We start from the raw sequence: 21,681 nt of genomic DNA on the forward strand, positions 1-21,681 counted from the left end.
TTAACCCAGTTTTAAAAATAAAATGAATGTGCGGAAGGTAAACTATAATCGTTATGATGAATATGAGAACTTATTATTATTATTTTTGCATAACTTATAACTTTTATAACTTATTATTTTTGCATAATCCTCGAATGTTTCTGATTTTTTTTTCTTTTTTATTATTTATTTTGAGTGTACAGTAGGGTTGTCAGGCCTGCACTTTTAAGAACAATGTGTCTTTTTTAAAGATTTGGTTTTCCTATATATCTAAAACAAAAAAAAAAGGGTCCTCACATTACAAAAAAAAATGCTCCACTTCCGGCAGGGAAGTTTCGCCACCCGGACCTGACACAGTGCTCACAAGATAATAATAGGCTGCTGATTGCCCCAACTGCCTCCCCCACCCACCCACACTTCCTCCGGTCTGTACACAAAACGAGGCTTCTGAGAGGTAGTATCTTGCAAGACAATGCCTCGACTTCTACGCAAAACAAACAGGAACTAAGAAGTGTGAAATAATCTGTCAGGACGATAATAGACCTGTTAACAACGCTCTCCTCGCTGAAATCGCTGGCTGGATATGGTGAGCACGTGTGTGAGGCTGGTGTCGGTGTGGGTGTGTGTGGGTGTGATTGGATCTATGCGTGAAATTTAGTGTGAGTGCATGAATGTTGGTGTGAGAGGCTTCTGGTGTGAAAGGATGACATTTGGTGTTTGTGGGTATGTGTGTGTTGAGTGTAGATGTAGTTATAGATTCAGAGCTATAATCTTTCTATCGCGAGCTCCTTAAGGATTCTTCAGGTTTTGCTTGATGTCTTAATGTAGAGCTCATTTTCTTTTGTTTTCTCTTTTCATTCAAATTTTATATAGTACATCTTTATCTTATTCAAGTTCTTCTAGATTTGTGAACTGGAACTCGTGTGTGTATACGTATGTAGAGATGTGTGCCCAACTTATAAGAACGCATTAGACTGAACGCAAGAGACGAGGAGTATCTGGGAGGGAAGATACTGGAGATGGATCTTCATTGCGGGAGAAAGAGAGGAAGACCTGAGAGAAGATTGATGGATGCAGTGAAAGAAGACATGATTGTAATGAGTGTGACTGAGGAAGGCGCAGAAGACCAAGGGCGCGTTGGAGAAGGTTCCTATCAGCTCTGGCGACATCTAAAGGACCAAACTGAGCACAAGAACCATAGATACACATCGCTTACACTACTTCCGATCTTTTTAATAACAGACCCAGTAGTGGCAGAACAGCACCCTCTAAAACCCCTGTTATCTACACACTCTGCAACACCACACCACACCCACAACACAAATACACACCACAACACCCGTAACTTCAAGTGTTTTCATTACTTTACTGGTACCTAGTTTAATTAAGAAAGGTACTTCATCAACACTGGAAGAGAGAGAGAGAGAGAGAGAGAGAGAGAGAGAGAGAGAGAGAGAGAGAGAGAGAGAGAACCTGACTAATCATGCTATCTATGAATATATTGCCTGTACAGTAAAGGGGGGAAAACACAAGGAACATGACCATTCTCTCTCTCTCTCTCTCTCTCTCTCTCTCTCTCTCTCTCTCTCTCTCTCTCTCTCTCTCTCTCTCTCTCTCTCTCTCTCTCTCTCTCTCACACACACACACACACACACACACACACACACACACACAGCATTGCACGGCTAAATTTAACTTCACGAAGATAGTAAATGTGAAAAACAACCTTATTTGTTATTCCAGAGACAAAGCGAGGCGGAAGACGTGTGTGTGTGTGTGTGTGTGTGTGTGTGTGTGTGTGTGTGTGTGTGTGTGTGTGTCTTTCTCTCTATGTTACACATTTCTTTTATTTTCTCTTTCATAAAACTGTCATAAGGGTTCCGTGTTTTGTGCTTCGGATGAGAGAGAGAGAGAGAGAGAGAGAGAGAGAGAGAGAGAGAGAGAGAGAGAGAGAGAGAGAGAGAGAGAGAGAGAGAGAGAGAGAGAAGGTAGCATTCTGTAAGCCTGAAGATAAACAAGACAGGAAATTTCAGAGACTATAACGAGCCTAACCTTAGTAAATATACAGATACGAGTACTCTCATGTTATTTATCAACCAGTCCAATAGGAAGCAAGTTTATTTTCAGTACCGAACAAAAAGACTAGTAGTAGTAGTAGTAGTAGTAGTAGTAGTAGTAGTAATAGTAATAGTAGTAGTAGTAGTAGTAGTAGTAGTAGTAGTAGTAGCAGCAGCAGCAGCAGCAGCAGCAGCAGCAGCAGCAGCAGCAGCAGCAGCAGCAGCAGCAGCAGCAGCAGCAGCAGCAGCAACAGCAGTAGTAGTAGTAGTAGTAGTAGCAGTAGTAGTAGTAGTAGTAGTAGTAGTAGTAGTAGTAACAACGACTACATTCCGCTAATTAACGCAATGGGTAATAATGCATTAAACATTAGCGTTTTTATCCGAGGACTGGATTAGGTTTGGTTAGGTTTTCAAGATTAATTTAGTCATTTAATTTCAACGCTGATCCCTTCATTGTGTAGATCACGATTTGAGAAAAGCGTCATGTTTTGCACAAATGTATATAAGTACTGTCTTATAATCAATAAACTAAGGTTCTTTCTATAATCACCATCGCAACAATCAATCCAACAACACAACACATATACATAGAAGTACAGAAGACAGTGCGGCAAAAAATAAAGATTTACAACGTAACAAAGCGCAGCACAATACAACATACAACACAAAGTAACATAAAGACACACAACATAACGCAACACAACACAAGCACTTACATAAGAAACACCAACAGTGATACTTTATCAGGAAGACAGATTCATAAACCTCCCATTTTCGCATCAGCAAATACACGCTAAGTGGTTACAAATGACATATGTGTTATGATTGCAGCTGTTGTCGAGGGGAGCATCAGGGGGTAACATGGGATGAGGCATCTCTATACTCTAATGATACAACATGCGTCAAGGTGCACACCTGTGCCACCACGTGCACCTGGATTTCATCCAATTATTGAAGCTGACTCTGCTGTTTTGGAGAACCTCGTGCAAGGCAAACATGGTGATCTCTTGGTTGAATACGAACTGCCGTGAACTGCTCATGACTGCAGTAGACCATGAGTAAATGTAAAATCCATAGAATAGTAAAAGCTTCTGTAAACGTTGTTAATATGCATTACGTACTTTTGCATTAACATCCCACCTCACAATCACCTTCCCTTTTAATGACCAGTGAAGCTTAGCTAACCGAAGTCAACTAAAATTAGATACTCCTAAATCATCTACTTTTATTATTTCCCTCACAGGCTTACATATGTAAGCCTGTCTGACTGAAATACTTCTACCATTTACTCAGATAACAAATTCCATATGTTTTATATCAGAAATATATCAGGAGTTCAAGCATGGAGACGTAGCAGATTAATTAAATAAGGGGCCGGCTCACCATTTGGTGAAGCAAGTTCACGCCGCCATCCATTTTTTTTTTTTTATTACCATTACACTCATATAATATGTTTCTGTGCTGTTATACAATTTTCGCATATAAGTCATGAAATCATATAACGGAATAAGAATTTGTTCTACTTGGTATAGAAAAAAATAAACAAATTAATAAAAATTGCAGTGGTAAGCTCCAGTGCGGCGATCCCCTCGTCCCCAAGCCTGCACTACCACAGGTGCAATTTTAACCAATGACCAAAACAAACAACGCCACGAAAGACGACTGTGATTGGATATGCTGTTGGTAGTGATCACCAGTCATTGGTGACAATCACGACAATAGGAAGCAACTTTGAAATCAGTCCAAAGTATTGAAGAAGTTAGGCCCAGTACTGCACCACGCCGACTCTGCAAGCGAATTTAATTTTCTGAAAACACGCAAAAACATGGCAACATTGTCACTGATGATGTTCTCGTTCGCTGATTGGCCTACGCTTTCTATTCAGACTTGTGCAATCTGACTTTACGTTCTTGCCGAAACTTTTTTTTTTTTCGCTTTTCACTTACAAGGTACCTGATTACACACGTACAACTGAAGTAACCCGGTACCTTACAAAATTCTAAGGATTTCGGCAAGAATATGAAGTCATTTGCCTCACATACTGAAAAGAACATTTTAATAATTGAGCGTTGGTAAGTCAGTGTTTTAGGTTGGAGAAATTACGTTGTTATCATCTTGGTGGAATAAAGAGACGTATGGTAAGGAGAAAGAAGTGTATATAAAGTACATCAAGATGCAGGAAGACTCATACCACCGCGCCATGAAGCTGTCACTTGCATCCCTCCTAGCGCTGTTGCTCCTCGTAAGTCTGTCCCTGTTCCTTTTTCTCTGTTCAACTCGTTTTCACTTCATCTAGTAATTCGCTCCACATTGCAGTCATAATCTGTGTTTGCCTTCTGTGTTTTTGTCATTAGTTTGTTTGTTTGTTTTTTTTACGCATATGTTCACTGTACTAGTACAGACATGTAAAGAACATGCAATTATTGTGATCTACCATTCACGCTTACTTCTTCGGCGTTTCCTATAAAAAAAATAAATTAAAAAAAAATAATAAAAAAAAATATATATATATATATATATATATATATATATATATATATATATATATATATATATATATATATATATATATATATATATATATATATATATATATATATATTATTCAAGATGTGCAAGTATATTGTGAAGAAGCGTAAGCAGCAGATGCCATCACCGCTAAGCTTCTGTCATGTCATTAGTTGTACGATATAAAGCTTTTCAGTGGCATAACTACTTCAAACGTAAAAACGTATTTATAATAAGACGTGTTTTGATTACTATCGCATATATGCAGAGTCTTTTTAAGATAAGTATATTTTGATTGCTATTGGAAACTTCCGCTCGATCTGTTGTTTACCATAGCACGTACAGCTGTGGGCCGCCATCGGGGCATTATGTCACGCGCCAAAGCCAAGTGGCAATAGATAAATAAATAGATATAAATATATAAATAAAGTATAACAGGAGGCCCTTCTCGTGCAGGTGACCACCCGATGAGTTTTATTACTTCCTTTTAACTTAAAATTTGACGAAACCAAGCGACCGTTGATGAATGAAGACTACCAAACACTCACATGTCAAGTTTTTCACAAGTACATAATCACGTTTCATTTTGGTTACAGTTCACCAGCACTCACTGCCTTTACTACTTCCAGGCCGTGGCGCTGGGCACACACCCATCGCAGGCTGATCCCGGCCCAGCGAAGGAAGATGCAAGGCAAAGGAATGGAATGAATATTGCCGAAGAGGTGGACCGCGCCCGCTCATTCGGTCCAGGAGATCACGTGCTGTACCGCCGCAGCAAGAGCCAGGGGACCGGTCTGCCTATCACTGATCGACCCCGGTGGAGGACCAGCACGGACAGGTACCCGAGTTTCATCTATTTCCCAAACCCGCGGCGGATTCGCAGAAGGGGTTAGGGCGACGGTACAGTGTGTTCAGGAGCACTAAGCAGGCTGCGGGATGACAAAGACCACCAGTTCAGGCCAGCAGAGCACTCAGAAACATGTTCAAGTTGATGGCCTTGATTACTGTATCTTGAAAACTCACCATGATCAAATAACCTGATTCCCTCTTCTTAACTTTCACGAGGGATGGCAGTTACTATAAGTGGTCCTTTTTTTTTTTTTCAGTCGTTTTGTAGCCCTTGACGTCTCCTTGTAACACGTGAGAAAATAAATAGATAAAAATTAATGTAATGTTGATTCTTCTATTCTCAGTCTTGGCATGTATTCCCAACACTGATACACGTCATCTTACATTGTGTATCAGTGCCTTGGAATCTCATTCTGCACATGTGTCAAAGATTTTTATGTCGAAGGCTGTCGGAATCTCGCCGCCACCTTAATCATTACTAAACCATTGTTCTGCTCCTCAATATTTTATCATTGTAACCTTTGAAAAATATAACAAAACCTTTTATCTCATGGTTTCGTCTTCCTACCGTACATTCCAGGATTTCAAACAATGATACTAGAAGCAAACTTGGGATGATAACAAAGGTAGAGCAGACAAGAGATCTGGATTGAGAAAGGTTTTTGGTGGAATGAAATGGAGTGGAATAGATGACCATTTGACGGAGAGGAATGGAAAAAGATGTAGAAACAGAAGCAATAAGTATAAACAAGGAAGATGAAAAACGATTGTAGCAATCTGTGACTGCTACACGGAAAACAAACTTTTTTTTTTTGCTCATTATCATAATGCACGTGTGTGTACTCTCTCTCTCTCTCTCTCTCTCTCTCTCTCTCTCTCTCTCTCTCTCTCTCTCTCTCTCTCTCTCTCTCTCTCTCTCTCTAGCACAAACAAGATAAATAAAGACCAGTTCATATCAAAGTCAAAGCAATATGTTTTAATTTTTCCTTTTATAATCATTACTTATCTGTTTTTTTTCTTTATTCTTTTTTTTTTTTTTTACTTAGCAGTGTTTACCAAACATCCAGCTTCAGGTTGTCATTCACTATTTATTTCTAATCCATTAACCTGAAGGACACAAAGGAACACAAAAGAGGAGCAAACCGCAGATGATGAGTCGACACCCTGACGCTGATATTAAACTGTCCGTAGATGCTGACAACCCTGACAACACCAAGTAGAAGAAGAAGAAGAAGAAGAAGAAGAAGAAGAAGAAGAAAAAGAAAAAAAAAAGAAGAAAATAAAATAACAACAACACAACGAATATCCTAAGCCAGCGGTTTTCAAACTAGTATGACGACACTAAAAAACAACTTTTTTTTTTTTGCGGCACACCGGTCCTTATATATATATATATATATATATATATATATATATATATATATATATATATATATATATATATATATATATATATATATATATATATATATTATTATTATTATTATTATTATCATTATTACTATTATTATTATCATTAGTCACTCTTGATAAATATAATTTACAATTTACAATAGTTTCATTATATCATGTACATAAATCAAAATCCCACACAAATTTTCGCGGCACACCAAGGAGATAATGGCGGCACACTAGTGTGCCGCGGCACACACTTCGAGAGTCACTGTCCTAAGCAGAATATGATACGGAATATTTTAACACAATGACGTACTGGAGGGTGGGAGGAGAAATATCACAGATTCTCCTCTCACTAAGACATCATTCAATGCAAAGAAAGTAATAACACATAACAAATAACACCAATCTAACCTAACCTAACCCAGCGTTGTTAACTAGGGCGATTTTTTTTTTTTTTTTTTTCTGCTGGAAAACTTATTCCCTGCCCACGTTCATTACACTAGCATGAAGTAAACTTGACATACCCAGTATTAAAATCCTGTCCAGGATTTCAATTGCCGTCATGAACTATCTCTTCCTCCTCGCCTCTTTGTGTTCTAAGTTGTTTTTCTTTCTTTTTTTTTTTTTTAAGTTTGCTAATTTTGCGATACATGCCGTAAACCAAGCACTTCGTATTTAGTTGTATCTTAAAGTTCCTGAGATCTTAAGTTCCCAAGATGCACAAGTAACTGGTAAAGGAGAGATCATCAAAGCCACGTGCGATTAAGGTTAGGTTAGATTAGTTTAGGATAGATCTGGTAAGCTTAAGTGAGATGAGGTTAGGTTACTGTGCTTACCGACCTTCCATTTGAGAATACCTGGGTGAAGTGATGCAGATAGGAAGTGTAGTCTTGTTTGATCCTTCACCGGTGTGCTGTGATGTGATATCGTAGGAAGCCGGCCGTTTAGTTAGTCAATAACGAGTAGGAATCCAAAAGCATGACTTATCTTCACAACACTGGCAGGATTATTTTTCCGTTCTCGTTCTGGCACCACTCTCAAACGCTTTAGTGTCTTATCTCTGTATTTTTAATATTATCTTGCGAAGGTTTCTGTACAAGCTGAATTCTAGATCTCGACATCACCACTGGGTAAGTAATGATCCCAATCACATCCCCTCATCACGCAGTCCACTGGCTACTGACGTGTTGAGGTGACGTAACATCAGCTGATCGAGAGGTGCCTTTTTCTTTAATAGGATTTTTATATATAGTATCTTATTTCCTTTCTGGCTTTTTTTTTTTTTTTTAGATATTTGTTTATCTATTCCTTATTGTTACTAAAAGGAGTCTTGATAAAGTCAAGAAAGTTCCAGTCCCTAAAAATATTACTTGGTTTAAGATTTTTTTTCTTTTTTAATATGTAAGAATTTTCACTTATTTAACACTACAAAATGATTACCAGTTATGTTCTCCTAACTCATAACTTTCTTTTTCCCATCTTTCAGTACCGGTCATTTCTCTTCCATAAATAAATTCTGATTATTAAAATGTACATGGTCCATTTAAGTAACTACCTTAGCAGTGCTTCTCCAGAGATCTTACTTATTTATTTAGTTATCTGTTTGTATGTACTTTAACAATTTACACTGCAACAGAATATATATAGTATCTATAAAGCAGGTTGGATTCCTCCTTGATGTTATGAAGGCAATGGAAAATATTAACTAATCATAGGGAGAGCTTTGAGCATTCCTTCACCCCATTTTCACAGCTTACAACCACGTTACCTACAATATTATACAAACTTCAAACTGCTCACCGTCTACATTGATCCTCTTTGCCACTTCACCAGTCACCTGCTCTTAAAATTCCCTACTGACTCTGATGCATTCCAAATAACAAGCTCAACTTTACAGCTTTTCATCAGCTCCTCACCAATACCCTTGAGTATTATCTTACCTCATCTCTATTTGCTAATCTGTTGCTCCCTCATCCCTCTAATATTGTATATAAGAAAGGATAATTATGTCAAAGCAGAAATTTCCTATAGATTTATTACAAACTGGAGGTCGGCAAGGGTGTACCAAGAAACACAAAAACTCCAAGGCTTAGGAAAAACAGCAATTCTGCACCACAAACCACTCAAGTGTTGGTAAATGTTAGTGGCACTGCTCCATGTATTTCTTATGGATGAAACTCAGATGGTGGAAGAATACAATATCTATTTAAGAGCTGAAGGCAGAGCTTTGAGTGCAAGGTAACACCCCACTTCACTGAGACATGTATGAAGTGGGAACACACAAACACATCAATGCAATTATTTTCATCCTGAGTCCACAGAGCTGTTGCATGTAATTTCATGTTTATATATAAATACATACTATATATAAAGTGTGTGTGTGTGTGTGTGTGTGTGTGTGTACATTACCTAGTTGTATGTGTGTGTACTAGTGTATGCATTATTACTTGTATATGTATGCTTGTCTTAATGTGTACCAATTAGTACCTGTGTGTGTGTATGTGAGAAAAGCATGTGTGTGTGTGTGTGTGTGTGTGTGTGTGTGTGTGTGTGCTGCATGTTTGTTGCCTAAGCCCTACACAATTTGTTCCATCTCCCGTGCATAGTTGATCATCTGATGGGCCAGCTCACGAGAGGGGATCCCATCATCACTCTTACGCACCTCCTTCTTGAAGTGGAGGTAGCCGTCTGGACCAACCTGACCACAGACAGAAAAAGAGAAGAGAGAGGTATTAGAAGTATTCTTGTTGAAGCCTCTGCATCACTTATAGGAAACATATAAACATTTTCCTATTACAACCAGAAATGAAACATACTAATAATACCTAACATTTTCTCTATGTCCCCTTACATGAACATGACAGGGTAAGACAAAACAAGGACTCACTTTACATGTTCTGCATTATGAAATCAGGCAATATGTTAAATTTTCTCTCAAACAAGCAGTGTCAATGACAAAAAATAAATAAAAAAAAATAACCATTATCTGATCATAAACAGTAAAACACACAATCCACTAAATGAACCAAACACGACTCTTCTTAAATAAATATTAAAGCACAGATAAAACATGAAGGCCTAATCAATTAATAATCAACATTTCTAACAAGAAAAGGAAGCCTATGATTTCTCTGTTCATAGTGAATACCTACGGGATCCCAAGCACTCACCTGCCAGCTCCGGGTCTCACAGTACTTGAGGATTTCCTTGGTGTTAGAAAGATAGAGCATCTTGCCGATGTCCTCAGGGCGGATGCGATCATAGGCATTCTCCACACAGTCAGCAATATCTTCACGGATGGTGGAGAGCAGCTCCTCAATGAAGAATTTGTACCCTTCAGCTGGCACCTCTCCCTTGGCCAAATAGATCTGGAGGAAAGGGAATTACAATGAAAAGTCAAAGAGTTAAACAATGGTCACATGAAATATAAACTACTGAACACTTTTATGACAGCTGTTCTTCCATAAACTCCTCTTCCTTCAAGCAAACCTTGTTGTACGCTCCCTCCATAAGGTACTGCTCCATAGCCACAGGGTGTCTGATGTACACATTGTCAGTGATGGCAGGTGCTGGCAGGTGCTCCAGGGTAGTGTGAAATTCCCCAACCTTGTTCTGGGCCAGCAGGCACAGCAAGTCCAGCCCCAACAGCTCATACATGTAGGGTGATTCTGCCAGCTGCTCTCTGGAGGGACACAATAAATAAGTTAGCCATTTCCATTATAAATGCATAATTGCCTACAAGCTAAATTACCTACTTGTATCCATCTACATAGATCTGCAGTACCCTCTCAAGCTTCTTCCTTTCTTGCCATTGCATCTAAAACCATGTGTGTGTATGTGTGTGTTTTGTCCTCACACCTGGTGTGACAAGGTGGTGAAGCACCATCACATCTGCCACAATAGCAAGACACCTCTCATTTGTTGTATTTTTTTCACAATATGGCAGGCCCCTCACTGGCCTTCCTCTCCCCTTCTCTCACATGCAAGCCAGCATGACTAGCATTGTGGCTAACAAGTGGTTTATCCATATAAAGAATTTGCATGTTCAGGTTTGCAAACTGTACATAGAAATACATATACAATACATAGGTACCATGTATGTATTTCTAATAATATGTGATGCAAATAATAGGGATGTGTGACCCATATGTGACAAAAGCATGACACTCAAGGAAACAATGCACAGAAGTCAGGATGGTAAGAATTTAGGACTCAGAATGAAACTCAAGGATTGTGAAACTTTGGTACAGCAGCCTCTCACCTGTAGTCCATGTAGTATATTTTCAGCATGGCAACATATCGCTCGAAGGAAGGGATATCCTTGTTGGCTATGCTCCATAGGGCACCGATTTCAAGTGTGTTTCCTGGAAAAATGTTTGAGATACACATAAACCTCATGCTCACTATGAAATATACACTCCCCTTAACAGAATGTTTTAATAATGTAATACATATACCGATATAATACATAGATATTTTTAATTACTTATGATTTGCTGTCTTCCACAAATCGATGTTATTCAAATGTGCAACACATTTACAACTTGTAAATATGCCAGACAACCAAAGCTGACCACTGCAAACTAAAATTCTCTTCCCCAGACAAAAATATGTATAAAATTTGCTAAACACAAATCCATAATACTCTCACTATAGCAAAATATGCTGTTTGTGGGAGAGTCCAGCTCTGCAGTCTTTGATATTGTACAAATAAGAATAACTGACTTACTGGCCACAAGCAACTCCTCTTTGGACACCTTATTGCCCATTGACGGCAGGAACTGCAGCTTGGTCAGCTCCACCTGGGAACAACAAAACAGGTGTTAGATAATTCACAGCTTCTGAAGATGCAACACACTCACTTAGGGACAATGTTGGGCTCTAGCAATAATATTCCTGGAGCCACTACCAAATTGACCAACATATTATTTGCTGAATCTCATCTTCCAGCTCATAAAAATTAGCAAAACCATTAAGACCTGTGGACCTAAGCAGCCATACAGCCATAAAAATGTAATTTTCCAACATTAATAATGCTTTCTGAAAAATAGTTCAAATGTGTGATGTATAATGCTAACTGCTATTCAAATGCATGCAGCCGTATTATACAGGTTTTCTCCTTACTACATGTTTTGGTTCTAGTTGCCTCTTTTCTCCTTTGTCCTTGGGATCATTGGACCAGAACCATCCATTTGAGGGATAAAATGTTATATTGTGTTCAGTACTGAAATACTCTTCACTACAGCACGACAGTTGGAAAACTGCATAAGCTAGTTATAAAATATTGTCTTGGTTATGGATTTTTCATACTTGTACTTAAGTTTTCTTAGATAAAATTTACAGAAACAAAAGCTGGAACACTCTTAAAAAAATTACATACATACATTAGAATAACAACACTTAGCAAAGATAAAAGTAAATAAATTTTTAGTTGTCATGGATATTGAATTTTTTTGTCTTATCTGAAAAAAAAAATCAGACGGACAGTGCAGAATTTTGACAAGCTGAGGCTCATGCTATTTATAAAATACTAAACTTTCTTTTTAATCTGAAAAAATCACGAACCCTGTAATAATTATAATCAATAATGACCTTGCTTCTCCTGACCTGGAATTGGTTCCCAAGAGACCTGCTCCTGACCAGCATATGTGTATCAAGATTCACAACAGGAACAGGATGTGGGATAGGACAGAATTAAGATGTGGGATAGGATAGAATTAAGATGTGGGTTAAGATAGAATTAAAATGTGGGATAGGATAAAATTAGCATGTGGTTTAGAAGGATTGGATGAGTGGTTTTATAGGATGAGAATTAGGATGTGAGGTAGGATAGGATTTGGGTGTGGGATACGAAAGGATTAGGGCGTGTGGTTGAATAAAGACTTAGGATATTGGAAGGAACAGGATTAGTATGTGGTGTACAATGAAGACTGGGATGAAAGACATGATACAATTAGCTTTATAGGTTTGGATGAGGATAGATACGTAGGTCAGGATGAAACTTTGGATCTGGTTTAAAATACGGATGAGGCCTCGGATTATAATACACAAAACAAGATTTAACTAAGAAAATAGACGGGATAAGGGTTGAACAAAGGGAAAGGATCTGGATAAGGATAAATGACCTAAACAAAGCCAGATGCAAGCACAAATTTAACCTGACCTGTGTTTGACCCCATGAGAGTTTAGGATATCCGAAATCCCAAACTTAAACACACAAACACACACACACGAATACCCACACATTCACTTTCGCCTCTTTCCTCCTTCCAAATCCCAATATTTACCTTTATGTCAGCCAGGTACTTCCCACACGTCTGCAGGTTCCTGTTTTTCTTCCCCCATTCTTTCTTGAGCTCCTCGTAAGCCTGCACCACAGCCCGCACAGCCTGTTCTCTCGCCCGCCCCGCCATGACTTGACTGCCTTCCTTTTGGTCCGTCTCTCACCCTGAACGGTTATGTCATCCTCTCCACTGTTTTTATGGTTTATCCCTATTTTCTCTGCATTATTCATATCCTAAAAATATAAAAAATAGTATTTCATGTCATATATATGGTGATATTTAGATTATTTGAATAGGTGGAGTCAGTATTTTGTTTTATATTTTATACTCATTTCCCCTGTTGACCATTTTTATTTAATTACATAAACTGATACGATATTTATTATAAGTCTCCTCATGCAGCTATATGGTTTTTTTTTCATTGACAGTTAGAAGAAAATTATCGTCATTCCCCTTATAGTTTTTTATATTGTAATTTTGTACTTATTTGGGCAAATGTGTAGATTTTTATTAATAAATCTTATTTGATTCCAAGATACATTTATAATTTTAAAAGGTTGTTGTTTAAAAAATACGTTTCTTCTTCTTTTTCTTCTTTTCAGTTTAAGTGAACTTACAAAAGGAATATAACTCACTTACCATCTTTTGTGACTGGTTTCCTTAAATATAATGCTATAATAACCCAGCATCATTCCTGTTCGCTTTACTGGCTTGGGTTTGTTTATCTGGTGATCAGCTGTGAGTGAGCCCAGACATCGAGGCCAACATTACTGTTTGTGTCAAAATGCGCCGCTCTTATCACGCCCTCGCTGGGGACTACCGCTCCCTCACAGACTAGACCCGTCGAGAGACATTTTTACAAGAGATCACTCTATATTTGTGACAGAGGAAGCGAGGAATACATAATGAGACGCGAGTGAAAGCAGTGACATTCCAAGCAGTTACTGTTCACCGAGTTAGTTTCTTGTTTGGTGCTTCTTCAGCTGTAGTGACACACACACACCATTGCCACGTACGTATATGAATAAACAGGGTGAGACTATGGAATTAACCGCGGTATAATTGCAGTGTCCCCCAGTAAACCGCACGTAAGTATGAAGTGTCTCACGGTCTATATCACACTGCTAGGAGCATTTCTAACCCCATATTACCTTGTCGCAAACGAATAATAAGGTCGGGACGGAATTTCAAAGATTTACCTCAGTTTTTAGCTGAGATTCTGTTTCCACAGTCATTGAAAGGATAGTGAGTGTGTTCGTGTGTTTGTTATCAATGCTGCGCAGACTCTCTAGGTTAGGTTAGGATAGATAAGGTTAGGTAAGGTTAGGTTAAGATAGGTTAGGTTAGGATAGGTAAAGTTAGCTAAGGTTAGGTTACGTAAGGTTAGGTTAGGTTACCTTAGCTTTCTGGTTGTGTTCGAATATACTAATGGTGGGGGTTCAAGGGGGACACAGCCCCCTGGTTATAATAGGTTTTTGGTTTGCTACATTTAGGAAATTTCCTTGACTTCTAGGGAAATTTCCCTACATTTTCAAAGTCTATATATCACTCGGATGTGCCCCCCCCCAAAAAAAAAAAAAAGGTTCCCCACAGGCCCCCCAGCTTGCTGGAGGGGTGGGGGGGGTGTGGATAGAGATTGGGGATATTGGGTGAAATTGCAAATTTACCTTAACCTCATCCTACTAATTTTCAGACTGATTTTATTTTCAGGTTTTTTTTTTTTTTTTTATAGTGATGTACAGAATGAAGGAATCAGCAATAAAATTAATAAACTGAATTAATCTAAACCTAACTTAACCTAATCCTCAGATGAAAATGCAGGAATGGAATGGAAATCATTTCGACCTACTACTTTTCAAACTATTTATAGACAAACTATTATTTTTTTTCATTGTGATTACTCAATAAGATCAGTAGTGAAATTTTAAAACATTAATGAACTGAATTGATACAAGCCTAACCTAACAACTTTCAAATCCAAACACTAATGTTATATCAATATTATCCAAAAATGCTATTATTTCAATGTTATCCAAAACAAGTTGATATGAGTCTTATTTTGTAGTTCTGCCCACTCTGGTTATTTGTTCTTGTGAAGTTATCTGTATGTTTTCAGACATTTATCCTTCTTCATTTAATTTTTGTACTTGGAACCTCTTTGGGAACTGGCACTTAAGTGGGCCTTTTTTTTTATTCCCTCAGTTTTTGTTGCCCTTGGCCAATGACTCTCTTACTTAAAAAGAAATTATATACTCACCTGATTGGCTACCCTGTTAATCCGGCCAGTCAAGCAAGTGGAAATAATTGCTTGTGAATTATTATAGTGCAGGCATGCCAGTCTGTGGGAAGTGGTGTTGGTTAAGGGTCTGGCAGTACAAAGGAATGTTTTATGTACTTTATGCAGAACCAACAGACACAAACAGAGTGTATTAATGATGACAATGGTAGTGCATAGTTTCTGTATTATGCTTATGATGTATTATGATTCCACCTCTTTCTTATAAATTTCCTTCCCTATGCATAAGTTTTAAGACAAGATGAAAAGTGGAGTTTTGAGATGGGGGTTGCAGATATTGCCAAACATTAATAAAAGTCTACATCTGAACACCACCCAAAGTCATGCTAACTGCTGTGTGTCAATCTCTTGGCCATGTAAGAAGGAATAACATTTCAAAACTAAATCTAACCAGTTATCATAAACTCTTAACCCTGAGCAGAGGGGCTTGGCCATCCTCATACCCCACACTAACTGCCATGCACTTGGAGCCTAGACAAACTTTGTAACAAAATAGCTTATTGGCTGTCAATAGCAGGAAGATTAACTTGTAACTGTATAGAATGACAAAACATGTATTTATGCAATAATAATCTAGCCCAGGTTATGTGGTAATTATCATAATAAGTTAATGAGACAAATATTATCAGGTAAGCCACAAAAGTGGCATACATGACACACACACACACATGCTTGGCATTGATTGCTTTGCCAGAGATGATGCAAGGAGTAACAAGCACTTATCTCATGATATCTGATTTATCTGATGATATTTGCCTCAAATATTTGTATTGTGTATTGCTAACAAACTCTATACAGTAAGACATCATAGCACATAAGTAAATATTTCATGTCTCTTACAATTACAGTTGGGTAGGAAATTAGTATAAGTGAGTCCTCCTGACCCTCCCTGCTTCATTCAGAGACCACACCAGTGCTGATGTGTAAGTGATGTGTTAGTTTCTTTGTTCACAGCCATTTTACACAAGGATTTTCTATATACTTTAAAGAAGTATCACATAAGTAAACATGTCTTTATGAACAGTTCAATGTATATATGTATGTATGTATACACTATAGTTTACCTATTAAGACTAGATTCCTGAGAATTTGAAACTGAGCTACTTCAAGGACCCATCCAATCCTCAGTGTTGTGCCCTCACTAAAACATCTATTCTTTTTGTGCCCATAGAGGATGCTGCCTGGAATAGGAGTATTCGGGACAGGAGACATCGTGAGGGCCCTGGTGCCTTTCCTCCGAGCCAAGGGCTTCAGAGTGGAAGCTGTGTGGGGCCGCACACTGGAAGCTGCAGAAAATGTGGCCACCGAGCTAAACATCCCTTTCCACACCAATAAGGTAATGGCTGGATTTTATTTGATTTAACTAGTATTCATAGCTCAGCTATTAGTGACTATTAGTTTCACCACATAATGTTTATGACATTGCTGTTATGCAGTGTATTGCTGTTGTGCAGTGTAAAAGTGAGCTTTTCACTTCAGTAGTTTTTTTAAGGAGGACCAGTAGTTATCCAGCCTTAAGTACTAGAAATACATGCATGCAATAATTTATTATAGTCAGACACCATTTTTAAGGAAACATCTGAAATAACTACACTATGCAATTGGATTTTAGTGGTACTTGTTGTTGACACTTCTTCCAACACAGCATTGGTAATCTTGCAAAATTTATTTATTTTTTATTTTTTTTTTCTTCCCATTATATTGTGATATGAGTTTCATTGTTAACTGGCATAACATTAGTAATATTGATTTAATCCTATTCTTGTATTATAGCAAGACAAGATATGATGTCTTGTCTGGGCCACCTGCCTTTAACAGGAATCTTAGTTTGCTGTACTGGTAGTAGATACATGTTAACAGAGGCCAAGTCCTTCTTGATGCCAGTAATATCCTGAACAATAAATAGATAAATAAATAAAAGAAAAAATTGAAATTATATAATCAGATTGAAGTAACTGGTGATAAGTTGCAGTAGACAGGTAACTTCATCATACAGCAACATACCTCCTGTTAGCAGTGCCTTCTGTGTACTCCTGATCTTAACTCTACAGTGCTAAGTGATGGCAGTGTGGTGGGTAGTGCCAAGGCAGTAACATTGTGGTGATGGTGTAGGTGGATGATGTGCTGCTGAGGAAGGACGTGGACCTGGTGTTCATTATTTGCCAGCCAGACCTTCATGCCCAGATAGCAGTGAAGGCGCTGGGTATCGGAAAGCATGTGCTGTGTGATCGTCCTGCCGGCCTCTGTCAGGTGAGGGAGACATTTCAACTTGCCTGCATTGGAAAAGTTAAATCTCATCCTGTGGAGATTTAGTGCCTCACAAATTTGAAGTTTCATTGTATCTTCTAGCAGTGCACTTTTATTTGTTAGTGTTGTGGAGTTTGGTTTTTATTTCCTTTATTATTTCACATGCACACTATACTAAAGAATCATGGTGTCATCACACAGACCCTGCATAGCTTGGTGGACATCACAGGTGTCATAGAGTCTTGCCTTGTTGTAATAGCTGTTGATCCATATAAATCTTTTGAGTTCTTCCAGATTAGGTATATCAATCAAATTATTTATATTGCTTTTTTCCAGAATTTGTGTGCTGCATTTTTTTTCCCTGACTTAATGTTTTAATTCAGTAAAAGCCCTTCATTTTACGTTGTATCTTATGAATGACATGACAGATTATTATATCCTGGTGAAATTTAGTAATGCTTATCAAGGTACTTGTATGTGGTTTACTTCACAGCTGAGAGAAAACTGCTCTCCTATTTTAAATTAATTCTATCATACATATTTCTTTAATTTACATTCATAACATGTTGATATTTCAAGCTGTGGCTACATTTAATCACATCTTCCTCTCTCTCTCTCACACTGAGATTCAGTTTTCTTGAGCATATTTTTTACCTCAAGCTAAGGCAGAGTACCACTTACAGCTGGAGGTGTTGAAGATGGTTCACGCAGCACAGTACTACCCATCCCTCATCTCAGTGATCTCCCATGGCCTGCGCTTCCTCCCAGCCTTTGTGCAGATGAAGCGGCACCTGGAGGCAGGCTACGTTGGGGCAGTAAATGTGTGTGATGTGAGGGTGCACTGCGGCAGCATGATTGGGAGCCAGTTTGACTGGATGTGCAGCCACTTGATGGGGGGTGGCATTCTGACCATGGTTGGCAGTCACATTATCGATGCTGTGTCCTTTGTGACAGGGCAGCGGGCAACACGCGTGCATGGCATGATGCGTACCTTCACCAAGAGCACTGAGAAGATCAATGGCATCCGTTGGATTGACAGTGATGATTTCTGCAGTTTCCAGATGATTCTGGATGGTGGGGCGTGTGTCACTGCCACACTCAACAGCCACGTGGCAGGTGGGTTTGTACAGGAGGTGGTGGTGTGTGGGAGCCGTGGCCGCCTGGCTGTGCGTGGTGCCAGTCTCTATGGTCAGACACACACTGATGAGAGAGAGCAGCTCCTGCACGATGGCAGTGCTGATGACCTGACCCATCTTGCCAACCGTAACGACAATAGCAGTGCTCGGGTCAACTCCTTGCTGCCTCAGCCTTATCTGCAAGGACTGTTCCGCCTAGTAGGAGCCCTGAAGGAGGCATTTGCCACAGGGGACGGGGAGCACGGCTGGCTCAAGGAACCAGTTTCCAGTGCTGCCACCTTCGAGGATGGCCAGTATGTGCAGGCAGTGATTGATGCAGTGAAGCTATCATCTGCCAGCCGCCAGTGGGAGCAGGTAACTGTGGCCAGTGATGAGAATGAGCTCAATCCTCTCATGACACGCCTCAACTTGCCCAACATTAACATGAGCTCCCTGGATGCCCTCTCTCAGGCTCCCACTAACAGGCCCCAGCCAGCCCCCACCCAACGCAAGACTACTGCCACCTCTGAGTCTCATCTCCCCTGGAGCTTTGCTACCAAACACTAGGCAGGAGATTCTTGCTTCTGGCTGCCGGGGACGTGCATTATGTAGCCTTGTGATATTCTTGGTATTCTCATTAATCCATAAGCTTATACAGAATGTGGTAATGTTGTGGCCAGGGGGATGTAGTTGTCTGTGGTGTCAAATGCTGCTCCTTGTAAAAGCTTCATATAAATGCATGACTTTTATAGTAATGATAAACACTGAGAACATTATAAAATTTTTTTTAAAGCTATTCGTAATATAGAAATCCAATTATATTATGTAATTTACTATTCATCAGTTATCAGTTTTAGATAGCTTTACAAATCTATGTCTAAGTTCCTGTAATTGTCCTTTATTAAGAAAAAAAATTTAAAAGACTTGACCACAGAGGTCGTATTTTTCCAAGGGGCAGACAAGTGTGCACCAGATTTGTGTTGCTGGTGCATTATTTTAAAGTACTTAATGTTCAATATAATAACTCATAGCTTTAACTCTGTAAATAGTAGATGGAAATATTTTACCAGCTAAATTAATATGAGCCTCATAAGAATGCATGATAAAAAAGCTTTTAAGGATAGTTACCTAAAAATCTGTTGGGGAATCTTTTTATCTTCCTCTTACTAACAAAATTTATAGCATAATATTCCAACCAGATCTTGATGTATAAAATATGAGTATGGCACTGTATTTCTATTCTTTCCTGTGGCTTAGGGAAGGTACCTTTTGTGTATCATTGCAGAGAAGAGGATAATCCTGAGGTTTGTGTTACTCTTTATCTCTTAAGGCAACTTGGTAAAAGAAGATTAAGCCTTTTGGAACAATCAGTATTATACATCAACAAGTCTGTGTATTACCCTTCACTATCCAGAAAGGTTTTATGTCTCTTCGTATTATATTCAGACACAGTCATGGCTTGTCAGTGTCTTACCATGCTTTGTTTGAGTGTAGCATGAAGTAGTTATTATATTGTCATAATGATGCATTCTTATTGAAGTTATTCATGACTTTAGAATGAGGCAGAAGCATACTTTTTACTGACTGTAGTTATATCTAAGTTACTGAAGTATTGATGCTGTGTAGTGCTCATGTCATGTTCAGTGACATCTCTGTAGTTCTACCTAAGTTATTGAAGTAATGATGCTGTGTAGCAATCATTTAGTTCTGTTGCACATCTCATGGTGTTGTGTAGCCCATAAGTATATTCAGACACCACAACTAACATTCAAATTATATTTGTAGGTATTTTGTATCTACCATTATACAGTGGTGTATGGCAGTGAAAGGAAACATGAAATAAAGCAGAAGTACCCAATATCTCTTACATTTTCTGAAGCTGTCTTCCCCAGAGAGTGAAACATGCACTCTTTTGGGAAGACATGAAACAGAACATAAGAGTAATGAAGTACCTCTGCTTCATCCTGTGATTCCTTTCAACAATGTATCTCACTCTCCTATCTCACCACTACATCTCCTGTGCTTGTAAAGTGTTAGTCTCCTCACAGGTTAACACCAGCAGCAGTTCCAGTGCTGACTGGCTCATCCCCAATACCTGATGCCCTATACATATATTTCTTTTGCCAATATACATTCTCTCTCTCTCTCTCTCTCTCTCTCTCTCTCTCTCTCTCTCTCTCTCTCTCTCTCTCTCTCTCTCTCTCTCTCTCTCTCTCTCTCTCTCTCTCTCTCTCTCTCTCTCTCTCTCTCTCTCTCTCTCTCTCTCTCTCTCTCTCTCTCTCTCTCTCTCTCTCTCTCTCTCTCTCTCTCTCTCTCTCTCTCTCTCTCTCTCTCATTAGTGGAAGCCATATACTTGAATAAATAATCACAATACGAGTACTTTCTTGAAATCAGAGTCATCTATAAACATATATATTAAGACATTGGTACTTTATAGGAATTAAATGCCAGATTGTCCATAAACTACAATTTTTATATATATATTCAATTATAGGCCATTTGGTGTTCATTATTATATTGGATATTTCATACATTCAGGTGACAGTCCATGTCATTTTATTAACAAGATCAAATCCTTCACACTTAGATACAAACATTATTTTTCAGGTTTGTTACAAGCTTTTAAATTTTTTTAGCATTCACTTATTTCTTTTATTTTTTATTTCAGATTGTGCTTGAGAAAGTTTAGAAAACGAGTGTGTGTGTGTGTGTGTGTGTGTGTGTGTGTGTGTGTGTGTGTGTGTGTGTGTGTGTGTGTGTGTGTGTGTGTGTGTGTGTGTGTGTGTCGGTGGGTGTGTCGGTGGGTGTGTCGGTGGGTGCATGCATATGTGTATGTGTGTGTGTGTGTGTGCCTGCCTGTGTATCATTCTGTCCATCAACCATGATTATCTTCCCTCAAGACTACATATATTTTTGTACTGGTAATAAAATCAGTCTACTCAACAGAA

At 38.7% G+C, this 21,681-nt stretch overlaps 3 protein-coding genes and 1 long non-coding RNA gene across 7 annotated transcripts in view; 2 read left to right on the forward strand and 2 right to left on the reverse strand.

The window, feature by feature from the left end:
* LOC135094449 (uncharacterized) overlaps positions 1 to 8,672 on the reverse strand; it is a 38,705-nt gene extending 30,033 nt beyond the window's left edge. The window contains exon 1 of the mRNA XM_063994544.1: positions 7,649 to 8,672. The gene's annotated coding sequence lies outside the window, so the exon portion shown is untranslated. The remainder of the gene's footprint in view (positions 1 to 7,648) is intronic.
* LOC135094375 (uncharacterized) lies at positions 4,140 to 5,940 on the forward strand. Its single transcript, XR_010263772.1, has 2 exons — positions 4,140 to 4,278; positions 5,174 to 5,940. It is a non-coding gene; the product is annotated as an uncharacterized LOC135094375 (long non-coding RNA).
* A 136-nt stretch (positions 8,673 to 8,808) lies between the features above and the next one.
* On the reverse strand, positions 8,809 to 13,237 carry LOC135094469 (26S proteasome non-ATPase regulatory subunit 8-like). The gene is made up of 6 exons (XM_063994588.1): positions 13,079 to 13,237; positions 11,521 to 11,593; positions 11,053 to 11,155; positions 10,281 to 10,473; positions 9,962 to 10,159; positions 8,809 to 9,489 (listed from the first exon to the last, which is right to left on the reverse strand). The coding sequence occupies exons 1-6, from the start codon at positions 13,202 to 13,204 to the stop codon at positions 9,367 to 9,369; spliced, it is 816 nt and encodes a 271-aa protein (XP_063850658.1). The 5' UTR covers positions 13,205 to 13,237; the 3' UTR covers positions 8,809 to 9,366.
* Positions 13,238 to 13,788: 551 nt separating this feature from the next.
* LOC135094421 (glucose-fructose oxidoreductase domain-containing protein 1-like) lies at positions 13,789 to 21,681 on the forward strand. 4 transcript variants are annotated; one of them, XM_063994534.1, is made up of 6 exons: positions 13,789 to 14,087; positions 16,220 to 16,294; positions 16,543 to 16,707; positions 17,484 to 17,621; positions 18,302 to 19,108; positions 21,402 to 21,681. In XM_063994534.1, the coding sequence occupies exons 3-6, from the start codon at positions 16,546 to 16,548 to the stop codon at positions 21,420 to 21,422; spliced, it is 1,128 nt and encodes a 375-aa protein (XP_063850604.1). In that variant the 5' UTR covers positions 13,789 to 14,087; positions 16,220 to 16,294; positions 16,543 to 16,545; the 3' UTR covers positions 21,423 to 21,681. The 4 variants fall into 4 exon arrangements, with proteins under 4 accessions (XP_063850604.1, XP_063850595.1, XP_063850574.1 ...); XM_063994504.1 differs by lacking the exon at positions 21,402 to 21,681 and having other exon boundaries at positions 13,791 to 14,087; positions 18,302 to 20,315; XM_063994515.1 differs by lacking the exons at positions 13,789 to 14,087; positions 21,402 to 21,681 and adding an exon at positions 14,125 to 14,163 and having other exon boundaries at positions 18,302 to 20,315.

This window comes from Scylla paramamosain, chromosome 3, assembly GCF_035594125.1.
Source record: "Scylla paramamosain isolate STU-SP2022 chromosome 3, ASM3559412v1, whole genome shotgun sequence".
NCBI lineage: Eukaryota > Metazoa > Arthropoda > Malacostraca > Decapoda > Portunidae > Scylla > Scylla paramamosain.

What these genes read in the sequence shown, in the direction of transcription:
- LOC135094469 (XM_063994588.1), bottom strand. Translation starts at nt 13,204, where the DNA reads ATGGCGGGGCGGGCGAGAGAACAGGCTGTGCGGGCTGTGGTGCAGGCT. An exon ending in ATATACTACATGGACTACAG is followed by an intron (nt 10,474 to 11,052) that starts GTGAGAGGCTGC and finishes GTGTCCCTCCAG; the next exon opens with AGAGCAGCTGGCAGAATCAC. An exon ending in TGGAGGGAGCGTACAACAAG is followed by an intron (nt 10,160 to 10,280) that starts GTTTGCTTGAAG and finishes CCTTTCCTCCAG; the next exon opens with ATCTATTTGGCCAAGGGAGA.
- LOC135094421 (XM_063994525.1), top strand. Translation starts at nt 16,546, where the DNA reads ATGCTGCCTGGAATAGGAGTATTCGGGACAGGAGACATCGTGAGGGCC. An exon ending in TCCCTTTCCACACCAATAAG is followed by an intron (nt 16,708 to 17,483) that starts GTAATGGCTGGA and finishes GTGATGGTGTAG; the next exon opens with GTGGATGATGTGCTGCTGAG. An exon ending in GTCCTGCCGGCCTCTGTCAG is followed by an intron (nt 17,622 to 18,301) that starts GTGAGGGAGACA and finishes TACCACTTACAG; the next exon opens with CTGGAGGTGTTGAAGATGGT.